Genomic DNA, 17,479 nt, shown 5'->3' with positions numbered 1-17,479 from the left:
GCTCGTCATCAGCGTCAGCACGGCTCAGGCGGCGGGTGCAGGGTGCGCGGGGCAGGCAGCCAGGGAGCCCACCGCGCCCCGGGGGTGCGGCCGCCCAGAAGAAAAGGCCGGAAGCACAGGAAAGTGGGAGACACAGGCCCACATGGTAACTGCGAGCGCCAGAAACTGGCTTTACATCCCTCTGCTCCTCTGCACGGCCCTCAGACGCTTGCCTCAGGGTCGGAGCTCGGCCTGCGCGGCCTGGCGGACACCGGAGGGCTGAGCGAGGGCGCTGGCGGCGGGCCAGGAGGCACCAGAGTTCCCGGCCTTGCAGCGATGTGAGGCGGGCGGAGGGTGGGCCCCAGGCCTGGGCGTCCCGCGTGCCCAGGACCTTCGCCGCCTGGCCTCTCTGTCCCCGGCTGTTCTCCAACACGCCTGTGGTGGAAGACAGTTGCCTCGGAAGGCGGCTGCCAGCCACGCCGTGGCCCGTCGTTTCCCTCAGCTCCAGGGTGAGAGCACACGCCCGGCTCTCCTGTGCGTCGGAGTCCCGCGTCCTCCGGGGGGGTCCCGTCTGCCGCCTGAATAAAACGTCCCGTTCCCCAGATACGCGAAAAGCTGCGGCTCTCCAGTCAGCCGGCGCTCCTGAACGCCCCCGGCACGGCAGGCGTGGCCGAACAGAGGCTGTGACGCGGCACGCTCACACGGCCCGACGAGCGGGGCAGGCGGCAGGTGCTCCCAGACCCCGGCCCTGCTGGAGGGGGCGACCCGGCCCCCGCGGGCCTGCGCTGCTTACAAATAACCCTGTTCCCACCTCAGGCATCTCTCTGGGCACGCTGAGGACCCCGCCGCTGGACCTGAACTGGCGTCTGCAGAATCCCCAGGCGGCTTTCCCACAGCGGGTCAGTGACCAGGCCCGCAGGTGGAGGTCCGCGTCTTTCAGAAGACGGAAAGAGCCAGGCTGGGGAACCGGAGGGTGAAGGTCACCACCAGCACGTGCAGCCTGGGGGGGGGGCATGGGGCAGGGGACCCCACTGGGCAGGGGACTCCACTGGGCCAGGGGACCCCACGTGGCTCGCCCCACAGGAGCCCTGCATCAAGGCTGGACAGCTTTGTCAAGACTCAGCGAGCTCACCGTGGACCATCCTGCGCGCCTCGGACATCTGCGGGTGTCCACACCAGGAGTGGCATTTACACACTCGGGGTCAGAGCCCCTGTGTGGACATGGAGCGCTTCCCACCAGCTGGGTGACATAGGTCTGTCCCTTTGCAAGTGGGTTTCTGAGTGTGCAAACATGGGGCTGCATGTGCAAGCGTGCACCTGTGCACACCCCAGCCCTGTGGCGCCCCCAGGCAGGGCTCCCCAGTTTCTGTGGCCCGGAACTTCCTACCACTGGGTCACCGGAGTCACAGTCAAAAAGCCTCTGTGCCTGCCGAAGCCCCAGGTTAGCAGGGTGAGGGCTTGGGGGAGGCCCAGGTAAGCAGGGTGGGAGGTTGGAGGACCCCACCCGTCCAGGGGCCTCTGACACGGGCGGCCTCGATGGGGCAGGTGCGCTGGGAGGGCGCCGCCAGGTCACGCCTCTCAGCAGAGACTGGCGGCCAGGCGAGGAGCAGCTTCCACAGGGCTCCACACATGCCAGAGCCTGGGGGGGGGGAGCCGGGGCCGGGGGCAGCCCTTCAGCTCCGAGGGCGAGGCCATGTCCCCTCCCTAGTGCCTCTGCAAGCGGCCCTGGGGCCCCAGCAGCTCCATAACCCGCGGCCGCATGGAGGCGCCGAGTCGCGGACGTCCGATGCGCTCACGCTCGTTAAAATTAATGACATCATTTACCATTTCTGCGCACATTAGCTTTGGAAAACGCTTTACAGTCATCTTTATTAATGAATAAAGCTTTAAGGGACAAAAAAATGCGCCGTAAAATTATGATGCGTATGCTGCACGTCAGTTTTACTATTATTATCTTTAAATATCTCCCCCAAGTGGAGAGTCGCTCACCCCTAAACGAGGCTCTCGCCAACGTGAGGCTGAACTCGCCGGCGCCCCTCCCGCCCCCGGGGTCCCGTCCAGACCCCCAGGCCTGCCCGCCTCCGGCCGCCCACCCGGGCCCCTGGAAAACGGCCAAGAAAGCAGAAAACTGCTCTGCTGCTGCCTGGCCTGGGGCGTCCCGGCGCTGCTGGCTGGACGGCTCATGATTGCGCCCCAGACTGGGGGCTGCGTGTGCACCCCACCCGCACGCGCCGCACCCCACACCGCGCCGCGCACCGCACACAGCAGCCCACAGCCTCTTCCCCGGCCGAGGTCGCGGTCTGCGCGGCCCAGCCTGACGGGAGCGAGGCGCAGTCCAGCCGGGCGGTGTCCGCCGGGGCACCAGACGCGGGGAGCAGGGCCCGCGCCCTCACCCGTGTCCACTGAGGGTCTCCTAACTTCTTGGGGCTACCTCTTCCCTCGCGCGCCCTACGCCGCCCTGGGAAACAGCCCTGCGCGATTCTGGCCCTGGACCAAGGCTGGCTCAGGAGCCCAGGCGCCGGGGCCCAGCCCAGATGTCCCGCGAGCCGCTGCTGGGAGGCCTCGCGGCTGCGAACCACGGTGCGGGGTGGGGGCTGAGGCCCGCGTGGGCCCCACCTCCCGGGTGGCCGACACTCACCTGCCCTGTAGCTCCAGCCTGGGATGTGGATGGACAGCTGGCTGGCCCCACCTCGGGGGCGCCGGGGGGCGCAGGGCCCCGGCCCTGTCCGCAGGGTGATGGGGCTCCACTCCGGGTCTCGGTGTTCCGCGCCGTCCAGCAAAGGCGAGGCGCTCCGCGGGCAGGTGCCGCCGCCCAGGTGCACCTGCCCCAGCGACGGGCTTTCCTTGGCCAGACCCTCTGGCAAACCAGTGTCCCAGCAGGGGCCCCAGGGGCCCGGTGGTCCTGGCCAGGGCTCCCGCCTGCGGGCCCCGCCCACTGGCTCGGGGTTGGCCGGGGCGCCTGCCCCATCTGGTGTCAGGCTGTGTGAACTGCAGCTGAGGCTGACGGACAGCACCGACCTGTGCAGCTGAGGGCGGGCAGTCCGCGGCCCGGCGGGCACCGACAGGGGCCTGTCCGGGGCGTAGGTGGGGCTGTGGCACTGCTGGGACACACGCAGGTGGACGCAGGAGCTGAACACCAGCGGGCCCCTGGCCTCCTGCGGGGTGTCGGGGGAAAAGCCGTCCTCTCCAGCGTCCACGCCGGTGACCCAGCACTCGTGTCCCTCACACGGCCGCACGTGGGTCTCCGGCGCCTTCGGCCTCACCCCAGAGCAGCTTCTGGAGTCGCCCGTGCACGGAACGGGCCTCGGGCGCCCGGGAGGATCCGCGCCGGCCGAAGGGCGCCCGAGCAGCGCGGGCTGGACCCTGCACTTCGTGCACGGCGGGTCCCCCACGGCCTCCCACTCCAGGGCGCTGGCGGGGGGGCCCACGCGCCTGGCGGTGATGGTGATGGACGAAAAGCCTCTTTGGGGGGCACCGCTGGGCGGCTCCCCTTTGGGCAGCGGCTCTATCTCGGGCCCCAGCCGCTCAGATGTCGGAGTCCGAGTGCCCCACGTGCCGGGGAGGAGGGCGAACGCCCTGTGGATGGTGACCCCACTGTGGTCGGCCAGGGGCTGCTTCCTGGAACAGGCGGGGGACTGCGTGTGGGCACATGACACTGGCAGGGGCACCCCGTTCTCCCTCGACTTATTCCCATCCATCAGCTGTGAGATGACGATGGATGAAATCATTTCCGTGTGCTCCGAGGCCACGGTCTCCTGCAGGTGGAAGGAAACGCCGTTATTCCAGCAGCCCGTGCGTGGCCGGGGCCTGCGGCCAGGGGCCGGGCCCGGCTTGCTGGCTGTTCCCCGGGCGCTGCCCGAGAGCCCGGGGCTGTGGGAGCGCACACGCCAGGGAGCCTCGGTCTGCCTGGTGCCGATTCCTACCCTGTCTCGTGACGTGTCCTCGGTCACCTCCACCGGGCCGAGCGCTGAACACAGGCTCTCAGCCACAAAGGGCTGGGATTTGGGGACACAGGTCCTGGGGAGATGAGGCAGCCTGCCTCGGAAGGAGCAAGTGTACCCCGCCCCAGCTCCCCACACAGCTAACTGGCAACACTGGGCCAAGGCCCGAGAACAAATGACCGGAACCCAAGCTCCCGGGCTTGCAAACTGGCCAGATGGTCATACCCGGGCATCGGGAAGGGTGGGCGGTCTGGGGCAAGACAGGGGCCGTCTTGCTGTGTTTCAACCCTCGCCGCGGGGCTCTGTGCCCCATCAAGAGGCGGACGTGACGTTCCTACACGGACCATGGCCCAACCCCTGGATTCCTCCTTCCTCAGACTAATATTCACTGAGCCCCCTCGGTGCCAGGCTCTGAGGTAGTTAACAGGGTCCCGTGAACCAGGCACCGGATGACCAGCACGGGAACTTTATCAGGATGAATTCGGGTTTGGAGCGTGAGACTCCGCCCCGCGCCTCTAAGAAGCAGAGAAGTCGCAGCTTCGCTCTCCAACACCCGCCCTCCTCTTGTGCGGGACGTCCTGTCCTGTCCGTCTGGCAAGTGCCAGTGTCTCAATGAGCGTCACCGAGGAACTGAGGCTGTGACCCAGCCTCTTAAAAACTAGTGTTGGTCTATGAGCCGTAGCTGGGTGGCGTACGCAGCAGGTCGCCTCTCTCGTGATTCTGGAGGCTGCAGGCCGAGCTCAGTGTCCGGTCTCCTCCTGAGTCTTCGTCCTGGGTTTGCCTTCTGCTTTCTTCTCCGTGCGTGTCTGTCCAAAGGCCCCTTGCACGGCACCAGTCAGGCTGGGTTGGGGCCACCAAGGCCTCCCGAAACCCTCACCGCCTCTGCAGGGGCCTGCTCCCCGGTGTGGTCTATGCCCAGAAGTGGGGGGCAGCTGGGGGTTGGGACTCCGGCCCTGAGCGCTGTCTGGGAGCTCAGGGTCACGACCCGGCCACAGTGGGGCCTGCTCGCCTTTGGGTTTCTTCTGGGGCTGGGCAGGGTTGGTCTGACAGGACACAAGGTTGGTCTGACATTCCAGTCGGCCAACTCTTTTTATTTTTTTAAAGATTTATTTATGCATCGACAGGAGGGTCTGCTGTGCCCTGCGGTCTCTCCCTGGCGGGGGTCACACGCAGGCCCAGTGGCTGCGGACAGCTTGACAGCACTTAGGCTGACCCCCGCTCCAGGAGCTCCCGCGTCCACTCAGGTTTGGCGTGTCCAATGCAACACGCAAACGCAAAACAAGTGGGCCGGTGACCACGGGCCGGTGACCACGTCTGATAATCGGCTGCGTTTCGCTGAGATCTCTGCTAGAACTCCGAAAGGTGTGTTACCTCGGTGAAGATGGGCAGCTTCTCTGAAGCATCGGCCCGGAGCTTCCGAAGGGCGGACGGCCGAGCGTGCGGCGCGGGGTGTCCCAGGGCCCTAGGCAGGAGGACGCCGTGTTAGTCTGGCGGATCAGGAAGCTGCATCGCTTTGCCGCCACCCAGCCACCCGCTCGGGTCTGAAGCCCTCGGCGGGCCCGCACCTGCTGGCCTGCGCCGGCCCCCACCCCCACTGGAGTCCATGGCTGTCCGGTTCATCAGACCGAAGGCCCCGCCCAGCGTGGTTTCTGCCCCCAGACAAGGCGCCGCCCTGGGCCTCTCGCTCACACGCCCTGAGTTTAAGGCTGGAGGCACCAGCCGCGTGGAGAAGGCTGCCGACCCCAGCCCCTGCCAGCCTCCGCACGCCATTGCCCGGGCCGGCGCGGCCATTCCCCAAGACGCGCCTCCGCCCAGAGGGGCTTTAGCTCTGGATGTGAGGGCCAAGGGGGACCCGGGAGAGGAGTGAGGCTAACCGGGGCCAAGAGACGGCCCCACAGGGAGGCCGGGGCCGCCATCAGGCCCCAGGGCACACAGAGGCCCCAGGGCAGCCCGGTTCCAGGCCTGGCGCCGCCAGCCCAGGTTGAAAGAAGCACATGTCCCGGGTCACCCTGGAGGGACGTCCCCGCTCGCCAAGCCACCCACTCCTCACCCAGCCCTGGGCGGAGAAGGCTCACGCCTGGCCCCCGGCTCGAGGCACGAGGACGCTGCCTGGGCCCGAGGAGCTCGACTAGCCTCAGGCTTCATGGGGGGCCAGTGCCAAGGAGCCTCAACCCCACCCACTCTGCAGGGGTGAGGGTCAAACTCAGCCGGGGGCAGAGGCGCCATTTGGGGTCAGGGAGTTTTCAAATGGCTAAAAGGCTGCCCCAGCTGCTGGAGGCTGGCCCTGGGTCACCAAGCAGTGGGTTTTTTTTTTAAGATACTGGGGTACAGGCCAGAGGTGTGGGGGGGAGGGTAAGAGGATTCCCCAGAGACAGAGCGGGGAGCAGAACAGGCAGAGGGACGAAGTCCACTGCTGAGGGGAGCAGCGGGCGGTCAGGAGAGGTCTGCCGCGCCCTGGGTGGGGTCAGCTCCGGGGCGGGGGTCGAGGGTGTTTTTAAAAATTTAAACTCAAGGGGGCTCTCCCTGGTGATGCAACAAGTTCGATCCCCCACCAGGGAGTGACCACAGGGCGCGGCAGACCTCTCCTGCCCCGCCCGCTGCTCCCTCAGCAGTGGACTTCAGTTGGCCTGTCCTGCTCCCCGCTCTGTCTCTGGCGAAGCCTCTCACCGCCCCTGCACCTCTGGTCTGTACCCCAGTTCTGTGAGCACGAATAAATACATCTTTAAAAAAATTTAATTCAGTAGTGAAGAAGGCGGCTCCCTAACGGCCCCCTGCTCAGCGCACCGGGAGGGCTGCTTTTCTTTGGCTTCTACATAATGTCACACTTTCTATGGAAACCATGGGGTTTCCAGCCCTCTGGGCCTGCAGGCGGGTCACGGAGGAGCCTCCGAGCCCGCCCCTCTCGTCTCACCCCGAGGGACGCCGGCGCCCCTCAGCTCGGCCCAGCTGGCCATCGCTGCTGGCTCCTGGCCGCAGGGCCGTCCCGGAGGTGAGGGCCCGACGCCGCTCCGTGGCGCGAGACCGGGAGAGCGGGCTTGTGGGGCGGGTCCTGGGGCGGCAGTGGCCGACAGAGGCCGTGGCCCCGGGCGCTCCAGAGGGGCTGGCGCGACCGTGGTCACCTGCAGCGTGAGGTGCTCAGCTGCGTGGAGCTGCCTCGCCCATAAACTGCTGCCTGGGCCCCCGCCCGGCGCCCTTGGGGGGGACCCAGGTGTGCCGGTGGGCAGCCCCCCAGCTTCCGTGCTGTCCCCACTGCCCCGCCCCCTCCCTCTCCCCACCCCTTCCCCTCCCGCCAAGTTCATTATCTTGGTGCTCGATGACCATCTCCTGTTGTCAAGACACAGGTCGAGGCACCCCACCACCCCTCCTCTGCCCTCACCTCCCGGGTCCAGCTGAAAGCCACGGCCAGTCTTGTCTAGCAGAAAGGCTGCGTCCTGTCCAGTCTCCACTGCAGCGCCTGTCCCCAAGCAGGGTCACAATCAAGCTGGCGACCCCCGGCTTGTCTCCGGCCAGGTCCCCCAAGCCTCTTGGTCTCCAGTCTGTGCCCCTGCGGAATCACACGCTCCTCTGAAAACTCTAAGGAAAGAGAGACCCCCCACTCGGTGCAGGATCTGGGGCTTCTGAGCACACGCCTAGATCCCGGGGCACAGGGACACCCCTGGAGCTCAGGGACACCCCTAGGGCTCAGAGGCACCTTGACCACAGCAGCTCCCAGCCCAGCGCTGTGTTGGCCACCTGGATGCCACCACCCGCGTGGCCCCTGGGCTAACCCCGTCCCGCCAACCCCCAGACCCCCTCCAGCTCAACGCCCCCAGGACTGCCCTACTCAGGAAGCTCTCCGGCCTGTACCCCACCCCCTCTCTGGGGCCAGGCGGCCACTGGCACAAAGCCGGCTCACAGCCCTGCAGCCAGACCCCTAACCGGGGCGTGGGCCTGCTCTCCTCCCTCGCCTCGACCTTGCTTCTGGAGGCTGCGGCGTGTCTGAGCGATGGCTATGGATGGCTATGGGGACCCCCCAGCCTCCGACCTGGGCCCTCATCTCCATGTGGCGACTGCCCCGCTCGCCACGTCTCCAGGCCTCTCTCTGTGAGGCTCACTGGGTTTCAGGCCTCATCTTGACCGCATCTGCCCCTGTCCCAGGGGTGGGGTTAGGACCTGGGCAAGTCTCTGGGGAGCACCATTCAATCCTCCGCGGCGCCCCTCCCGGCTGTCCGGACCCCACACCCTCGCTGATAGCACAGCCTCGCTCGTCGCTCTGCCGTGGGCCGCGTGGGGTCTGCCTCCCTGACGCGGGCCTCGGGCTGGCTCCTCCCCAGCGCCTCGCACAGGCCCGGCCACGCAGGCGCACGGGGTGAGCAGGCCGTCTCTTCACCTGGCAGCCACCTCCGTGGGAGACCATCAGGGGGTGCCTCGCTCAGCCCGCGGGGTCACGCTCCACGGACCTTCCAGAGACCTTTCCTCCATGCCAGAGGCTACTGATGGCGAGACGCGCCTGGCCCGCACACCTCGGTGAGCGCCTTCGGGAGGGGTCAGGTTCCGTCCGTCCTGGCAGCAGAGCTGAGGGTTCCACCGGGATGACGTCATCAGAGAGGTGTCCGGGCAACCGGGCAGGGGCAGGAGGATGTCTGCACCCCGTTCAGCTTTCTGTGAGCCCCATGAGACATGGGGGGGGGCACTACCACAGGCCGCTGCACGTATCTCCTCTCACGGATCTCAGCCGGGTCTCCCGCCCGGTTTGGAGGACGCTGCTCACCCCGTGGCCAAGCAGCATTTTCAGCAGCTGCCCGAGTACCGGATTATACGCAGGAACCACCACGGGCTTAACTGGCTGACGCCCCTCGTCACACATAATGGCTACCCGATTTCTTCGAGCCGGGCTGGCTAGAGCACGGCCAGCTGCTGGGCCAGGCGCGTCTCACGGGGACCCCGGCCGGACCTCACAGTTTAATAAAACACTTTTGACATGAAATGACACTGAACAAAGTTGCATAATTTATACCCAACTGAATGGGAGTACAAATTAGCTCTACAACATCCACGCAGCTTTAAGGAGCGGAGCGACTGTCATGAAAAAGCCAGCCGGGGCCTGGAGCCTGGAGAAATCATCGAGCCAAAGCCCGGGTTAGAGGCGGCGCGGCACAGGCCGCCTCACGTGGGCCGGGGCGGGGCCAAGGCCCAGGTCAGGCTTCCGAAGAGACTGGCTTCCCCCGGGGTGGGCGCTGGGGTGCTGGGGTCACACGGGCCACTTCACGGCTTGCTGTGACTTGCACTGGGTGACCCAGGGGCTCTGAGCGTGGTCTGTGACTCTACTGGCTGCACAGTGGGAGACAAGTGTCCTCTCCTCTCCAAGAGGTCTCGCAGGCGGCCTCCACGCTGCGCCCACTGACAGGTGAGGGAGCCCGGCCACACCGGGCTGAGCCCGGAAGTGATGACCATGGCCAGAGTCAGGAGCGGGCAGGCCGGGGGCTCCGACAGCGCCTCAAGTTTGGGAAGCGGACGGGGCAGCCGGGGCAGCTGGGTGGCGCCTGCACATGCCGCTGGCCCCCCGCGACCCCAAGGCCGGAGCGGTGAAGCGGGCGTGGGTATTTCATGGGCGCCCCACAGTGCCTGGCACACGAGGTCACGGCGGAGAAATGTGTCCTCTGGCCAGGGTGAGCATTCCTGAAACAGGGCTGGCGCGTGTGCAGCCGGGTGGGGCTCCTGGGGCTGCGTGGCACGTGGCTGGGGTCTGCCCCGTGCAGGGACGGAGGCTCTGACTCACCGCCCGTGTGCGGGGGCAGCAGGGTGGGCCCCGGCTCTTAGTGCAGGGCTGGAGAGCAACAGCCACCAGGGAGGAGACCGGGCCTCGGACAGCGCCTGCGGGAGCCGGGCCGGGGCCTCCGCGGGGCCAGTGGGCCTGTCCGCTCCGCGTCCACGGGGCCAACCAGCTGCAGACGGACGGTTGCCGAGGCGCCAGCGGGTTCGTCCCCTGGGGGCGGCGTCGCGCGGGCTGGGGGGGCGTGAGCGAGTCTGCGCAGCCGCTGCCTCCTCGTCCAATCGCTGCAAGTGGCCAGGGCCCGGCCGGAGCCCAGAGCAGGAGCTCACGGAGAAGCCGGCGGTCGCCGTGGCCGGTCGCCGCGGCCCAACAGCCAAGCCCCACCCGGCAGCTGGCACCGTCAGAGCGGGCTCTGCCCACAGCCCAGCACATCGTCGGGGTCCAGGCGGTGGGCCTGTGCCCCCTGCAGGCCGCAGGACTCTCCCTGAGGCACATGGCCCTTCCCGAGCCCGGCAGCCGTGGGCCGGCCGGCCAGACCGACCGCGAGGCTGCTGTTGGCCGCCTGGGAGCTTCAGTTTCCAGTTGTTTTCTCTCTGGAGCAGCTCTTGTTTCATGCGTCCAGGGCCCAGCCACCTGTGCCCCCCAGAGCGTCCCCGCCCCTTCCACGTGCAGTCCCCGGAGAGGCGAGGTGGCCTGGCCCTCTGCCCGTCACACAGCCCCTTTCCACAGAAGGAAACCAGCTCGGGAGGGCAGCGCTGGCCGGCTCGCTCCAGCCAGGAAGAGGCAGGCCGGGCGAGCTCGGCCAGTTCCCGCCAACCACACCCGGCCGCGGGGCCAACTGCTCTCTGCAGCGTCCCGAGACGTACGTGGCGTACCACGGGGCTCGCTGGGAAGTGCGCCGTCCGAGACTATGGCACAGCCGTCGCCACTAATCCAGACAATCGTCTTCCTTCCCCAAAGAAGCCCAGGCCCACTGCTCGCCATCTCCGCCTTGTCCAGCCCGCGGACACCACAAACACACTTTCCCTGGAAATGCCTGTTCTGGAGAGTTCACGTGCACGGAAGCAGGGACTCTGGCTTCTGCTCTGGCCGCTTCTGCAGAGCATCCTGCTTTCAGGCACATTCACGGGGTCAAGGTATCACGCTGTCATCTCTCCAAAGGCCAGGGACAGCCGACTCCGTCTGCACGCGCTGACGGCCATCTGGGCTGCTTCCACGCTTTGCCTGTCAGAAACGCTGCCTGAACGTTGTGGACAGGTTTCGTCGTGGCTCTGCCTTCTCCTGGGTCCGACTTAGGAGTGGAGCTGCTGGCTCGCACCAAATTCCGTGCCTGACTCTTTGAGACCACACCCCACCGTTTGCCATGGCGCCCACCCATTCTGCACCCCACTGGCCATGTCTGCATGTGCCTTCCTGCCCGCTGCCCCGCCAGCCTCGTGGGTCTGGAGAGGCGGCTCACGGGTTTGATTTGCCTTCTGTGACTGAAATGTCTTCCTTTTTTTCAGATGTTTACTGGCTACTTGAATAGCTTCTTGGAAAAATATCTCCAGCAAAATATGTCTTCAGCAAACATATCTGTGCTTGTGTTTGAGCGGTTACTTGTCTCTGCATAGCAGGCCTAGGAAAAGACACTTCACGGCGCCACCTGCACGCTCCCCTAGGTGAAAGGAGCAGCGTGATGCCCAGACTCCCCTGCGGCGGTGTCTCCCTCCCAGGGACCCTCGACAAGAGCAGCGCGTCTGCACAGAGACTAAGAGAACCTTCTTTGGCATCCCCAGACACGGCTCCAATCTTGGCCCCCTGCAAAGTTTGGAGCGCAGACAACTCACTCGCTTCTCTGTGCTTCCATCTCCCAGCTGCACAACAGGGGCCACAATGCCTATCTCACGGATTGCTGTGAGCAAAGACACTGGGAAAGGCCCGGGGTGGGGGGTGGTCCTGCATACAGGGACAGCCTTACAGAGCAGCAGTGACGAGGCCGGGGCCGCGCGAGACTGGACGTGACAGCAGCGAACAAGAGACAAAGTCGCTGCCTTCCTGGAGCGTCCCGACAGCCGGGCATTCTAGCTCGTTAATGGCGCTGCTATTGTCACGACTCCAGATTCTCACTCTCGATTGCCAAGCAAGTACCATCTCATCAGAACTAGAATGACACCATAAGACATTTCACTAATGAGCTTGAACTTTAGGGAGACAAAGCGTTTGCTGGGGTAATTGCCGCTTTCCCGCGAGCTCCCTGCTAGGCCTTTCCTGTCTTTGCGAGGGACACCCGAGACGCCGGGCGGGGCGGCCACCCTCGAGTGTGCAGGTGGAGAGAGGCTCGTCTGGACAGTATTGGGTGGAGAGAGGAGCCGAAGGACACAGATTGTCACCAACAGGGCAAGGAGCAAGTGAACATAGGAAGACGGGCCAGAGGAGCCCCCTGGGCTGTTGGGCTGAGGGTCCAGCGGCTGGACGTGACGTTGAGTGGACAGAGGAAAGCTGCTGGTTTCCAGAGCTTTTCTGGGACAAGGAGCAAAACCCACTGGAGCAAATGAGGTCTCAGCATCATGGAAACGCTGCCACGTGGTCAGCCATCCTGTGTCAGCCCCAGGGGTCAGCCCAGCACGGCCGCCCCGCGGACAGTCACCCGACTTCTACCAGCAGGCAGGCCCCCAAGGTTTCTGAAAGGACCCCCGTGCCTTGATGCCGGGGTTCAGCATAACCTGGGCATTAATTCCCTGCCCTGTGGGCAGGAGGCAGCCCCTCTCGGGCACACTAAACAGTGCGGCAGCGTGGAGTCACGCAGACCCGCAGGGCAGGGGCCTGTGTCCCCCCATGGCGGCATGGACATGCAAGATGTGGGAGGACGGCGCGTCGCTGGAGCGTAAGCAGACGCAGATGGCAGGGCAGGAACAAGGAAGCCGGGAAGACGCTGGCAGCCGGTACGGACGCCAGAGACCGGGGTGGGATTACTGATGCCCGCGCCGGTCGGGGGGGTGGCGCAAGAGGGCGTCGAGTGACCAGCCGTGCTGGCACAGCTGGCACAATTTTAAAAATCAAAATGAGTTCCCAAGATTTTACCGTGTCCACACATCAACTCCAGATCAATACAAGCTTCATCGTGAGAGATAAAGCCTGAAAACCGTTCAGAGCTAAAACAGCCGACAGCCTTATGCTCGCGGGTAGGGGAGGACGTCGCCTCCGGCTGCTCGTCTGGCCAGCGCCCCCATCCGTGACGTCACACTCCCTGGCCTTACACAAGCTGGCATGAAGGCAGACTTGGCCCCTCAAGCGTCCCAGCAGGCAGCCTGGCCTCGCGTGCCTCCCTCCCTGCCTCCCTGCGCTGGCTGGCTTCATGACAGCCTTGCGGGCTGGAAGGCTCGCTGGGTGACGGCCCCCCGCCGACACTGGCCTTGAGGAGCCCTGACCCTGGGTTCTGAGGCCCCTTCCCCGGGGCTGGGCCTGCAGCTGCTTCTCACGGCCGCCTCTGTGCTCTGGCTCAGACTTGGAGCCTTCCCTGGGCTTGAACAGAGGGGCCACCCACTAAGCAGGACCGGGAATCATTTCGAGGGCGCGTAAAACAGATATTGGGGAAAGCCAAAGCTTGCTGCCCAGTGCTGCGCCTGCACCCCGATTACTCCAGTGACCCTGCTGTCTGAGCTGGTGCTGAGGGAGAGAAAGCAACGGGGAAGAGCCAGCTTGGACACTGGGGGAAATGACAGCGTCTTTGGTGGGCGCGGTGAACCTCCGGCCTTCGGGGAACTCGCCGCCGGCCAGGAGCTAAGCTGTCTGTCCTTGTTTCCCCTGCCGGGGTGAAAACCCGCCGCCAGCGCCTCGGCAGATCCCAGCATGGCCAGCGAGGAAGAGACAGGTGTGGGCGCAGTTCCTGGGGACCCTGACATCCCCGCGCTGACCCTCCCCCTTCCCTGGCCGCCCCCACCCACGGCCCTGCTTCTCCCCAGTTTGGAGAAGGCCTTTCAACACGAACTTCTTTCCATTCCGTGGCCCGCAGCTCTACGGCCTGCACATTTGTTTCAATGATCTCTCCCCGCTGTCTGGGTGTTGGGTGGGTCAGAGGATTCAACCGGTCAGTAACAAATGAAGCAAGCACCCCCCCGCCCCAGTCCTGGCATTGCTGACCAGGGAACTTCCAGCCAGGCATCTGGCCGCGCAGAAGCCAAGAATGCCAGCTGCCGGGCCGTTTAAGAATCAGTTAAATTTCTGCTGAACTTGGATGAATTGCACGTGCTGTTTCTCCAGGATGAACTCAAGCCACGGGGTCCACCTGACCTTGCTTTGTCGGGGTGAGACCCGCCCCCCGCCCGGGCGAGCAGCCGCCAGGAAAGAGCGTTTCAGCCTCAGAGCCCGTGGCCGCTGGTGCCGGTGCAGGCGGGCTGCACTCTCACCCTCTCGGGGCTTCGCTGAGCCTGAGAAAATCGTCCTTCAAAGCAGCCCTGGAGATCCTGCAGCGGAAGGCCAGGCCTGCTGGGGAGATGGGGAGGGGGTCCTTGGCCCCCCAAACACTAAGCCCCAAGGACTGCATTCGGCGAGCCGGCCCTCGCCCAGGTCCTCCTGGGACGCTGAAGTGGAAAGGCCTCGGATTAGACAAACAGGAGACTTCAAAATAAAGAGGCATGTAAGAGGGTTTGGTGCTTATCTCCTCTCCCAACAAAAGATAACAGGTAATTGCTTTTTTATCACTAGCCCTTGAATTTGAAAATAAAGAAGGAGCAGGGCTTGATATCACGCCTCGACTTTGTGCCCACCGGTCTGCCCGTGCTCGGGGGCGAAACTGGGAGGCAGGTCTGGGCAGCACCCCCCCCCGCACCCCCATCCAGGGCGCAGGGGTCTCCCACGAGATGGGTTAGCTGACTATACACACGCTGTCCCCCACCGCCCAAGCAGGCTCTCCAATGGCCAGCTCTTGTCCAGCGGCGGCCTCTGTGAGGCGGCCAGGGGACGGGAGGCTGTGGCCTAGCAGCCTGGGCCGGCGGGCTCCTGACGCAGGCGCTTCTGGAACAGTCTAGCCGTGGCCTGGGGCAGCCCCAGCGAGGCCCTCTGCAGGGTCACCCGTCTTTCCTGCTGGGGGCTGCCCTAGGCCTGGAGCAGAGCTGCGGGGAGCAGAAGGCCCAGCGGAGGCCCCACAGGTCGCCTCTGCTAAGGTAACGTCCTCGATTCCTCTGGGACTCCTCCCAGGCCCCAGGCCCCTGCAGGGCACAGGACCTGCTGTTCCTGCGCAAGGACTCTGGCCGCCCCGGAAGGGCGCCAGGCAGCAGAGGGACCTCTTCCCATCCGGAGCTGACGCTCCAGGTTCATATGGCGGGAGATTGAGTGGTGATATTCCCGGACCCTTGTCAGCAGCTGCATCGCCCCCCGCCCCCCAAATCCACGTGTTGATGTGACCTGGCCATGGTTCTGACAGTCTAGGAGACAGCACTAGCATTCCGGTGTGCTGCTTGGGGCACCCTTTCTCTGGGCCCCCCCCCTGCCCAATTAAGCGATGTAACAGTTTCTCTTTGACCCCCATGAACAGTTAGACCCTGTAACACTCAAGGAGACGGCGGCCCAGTGAGGGGACCCGCAGCGTCCGCCTCCCGGTGGACCAGACAAGCTCACGTAGGGTCCTGGGTGCCACTCTTCCCTCCCCGCCCCCACAACGGTCCTCTCTCTGCTCCTTGCCCAGGTGGCCTCCCGCTTCCCACAGTGAGGGGTCTCCGCCCAGAGTAACCAACAGCCAACTCCCTGCTAGCCAGGGGGAGACCGCGAGGCGAAGGCCGAGGACACTGGCGGCCGGCCCAGGGCCAGCCGAGCCGAAGCCGGCGCGGTGCCGGCTGGAGAGGGGAGTGGGGTTTCGGCCGCAGAAAGCTGAGCCTGGAGGCGTATCAGAGCTCCGTGTCTAATGTCACCAGGAGAGAGAGCTGGGGGCTGGCCCCGGGCCCCAGAGCCCCACGGAGCAGGCCGGGGGCGCAGGGTAGGTGCGTTTATGGGACAGAGAAGGCCGCTGTGCTTCACGCTAAACACCCAGAGCGAGGGCGGCAGGGCCCCGGCCTGCTCCTGGGGGTGGGGTTCACACGGCAGGATGGAGGGGAGCCTCGTGCCCAGGAGCCACCCCCACCTACTACATCATTCCAAGGGTGAGAGCAAGGAAACAAATGCATTTTGGTGAAGTTCCTGCTCACACAGGCCTTCAGCAAAACTGCAGGAGTGAATTCACTCCATGAATAGAGCACCCACGACATGTTCAAATATTAAGACCTGATTGAAAAGGTAATGAAGCAAAGAAATCTAACCTCACGGTGGAATTTCACAAGGCGGGCGCGACCCCAAGAGCGGCGTGTCGTGTCGGGGGGGCGGCTCACTCTGCGCGTGGCCTTCTGGACTTCTGAAACCTCACGTTGGTGAGGAGACAGCTGGTGTGGACGTGCCAGATAATGAGGCTTCAGAAGCGGACCCAAGGCTGCGGCCGCGGGAACTCTGGGGCACGCCGAGCCCGCGCCAGAAAGATGGAGAAGGCAGGGCCGACGCTGAAATAGCAGAGACGGAGCGCCAGGAGTTCACGCCACTCGCCGCTCACCTGCCAACCCAAGGGAGGAAGCCAGAAACGAGGAGCGCCGCCGCGGAATTTAACTGCCACCCAAAGCAACTGCCCAGAACCAGTAACTTGCCTTTCTTAATTATTGTATAAGAGATTTACTTATTTGTGCATGTAAGAGCTGGGGTACAGGCCAGCGGCATGGGGGTGAGAGGACCCACCCGAGACAGAGTGGGGGCAGAACAGGCCGGCTGACTGAGGGAAGCAGTGTGGAGTCTGCTGAGAGGGCAGCGGGGAGACAGGAGGGGCCCGTCTGGGGGTCACTCCCTGGCCGGGGATCGAACTTGCGCTGCAGAAGCTGCGGCCAGCCTCCGGCACTGCACTTTAACCCACTGCACCACCAGGGAGGGCCCAGAATCAATAACTTTCATAAAGAACAGCAATAACCCATTAGAAAACATCAGGAGAAACAGTAGCAATGGCAAGAAAGTGATAATATATCCAGAAACATCTCGGGCTGGACCTATGTCAAAAGATAAAAAAAAAAAATGATCCTAGAGGAAATAAAAGAGCTGAGTGAATGAAGAGGTTTGACAGATTCTGGATGAAAAAGTCAAGATTGTAACATCAGTTCTGCCCAAATTAATTTATATATTCTACGTGGAATAAAAAACCCACAACAGAGAAAATAATAACATAACAACCTGACAATCTGCTTCGTAAACGGGCGTGGAAGAGAGAAAGCACTGAGTACCCAAGACAGCCTGGCACACGCCTCAGGAGTGGGCTACCGCGGTGCTGACTGAAACGTGCAGTCTTTGCAGAGGAAGCCCGGACTAAACCACTGGATTAAACAAGATACCCTGCACAGTCCAGACTTTGCTGAGAGACGACTGTAAATCACAGGGGAAGGGACAGCAAATAAGACTGATAGTCCTTATGTCAATCAATTCTATCCTCAGAAAGACAAAATAATGTATGGGCCATGTTTAAAAACAGACACAGAGTGCAATTTGAAATGGGTGAGAAGTATAATAACACAAAGCAAAATAAAAACAAAAATAGTGTCCGCAATACCAGAAGTCTTAAGAGAGACACATTGTTCTGGTGCCATGAAAGATGGACAGCTGAGGGCCTCCCTGTGGCTGCAGGGTGAAAGTCTCAGCTCTGTGAAGCCCCTGCAGCGGAGCTCACGCCACGCCAGGGAGGGAGGGACCCCGGGGCCCCGCCAGGGAGGGACCCCCAGTGCTGCAGACCGCTCCTCTCTCCCCGCTGTCCCTCAGCAGGGTGTTG

The 17,479-nt window shown here is 64.1% G+C and overlaps 1 protein-coding gene across 1 annotated transcript in view; it reads right to left on the bottom strand.

The window, feature by feature from the left end:
• Positions 1-17,479, bottom strand: part of LOC101622567 (chromosome unknown open reading frame, human C10orf90) — a 96,716-nt gene that overhangs the window by 33,030 nt on the left and 46,207 nt on the right. The window contains exons 2-4 of the mRNA XM_012723447.1: positions 7,297-7,464; positions 5,292-5,382; positions 2,618-3,734 (exon numbers count right to left, since the gene is read on the bottom strand). Coding sequence (XP_012578901.1) covers positions 2,618-3,707 — 1,090 coding nt within the window. The 5' untranslated portion in view covers positions 3,708-3,734; positions 5,292-5,382; positions 7,297-7,464. The remainder of the gene's footprint in view (positions 1-2,617; positions 3,735-5,291; positions 5,383-7,296; positions 7,465-17,479) is intronic.

Source organism: Condylura cristata, unplaced genomic scaffold (genome assembly GCF_000260355.1).
Source record: "Condylura cristata isolate star-nosed mole 26May11 unplaced genomic scaffold, ConCri1.0 scaffold00011, whole genome shotgun sequence".
NCBI lineage: Eukaryota > Metazoa > Chordata > Mammalia > Eulipotyphla > Talpidae > Condylura > Condylura cristata.
This window is presented reverse-complemented; position numbering and strand designations above follow the sequence as displayed.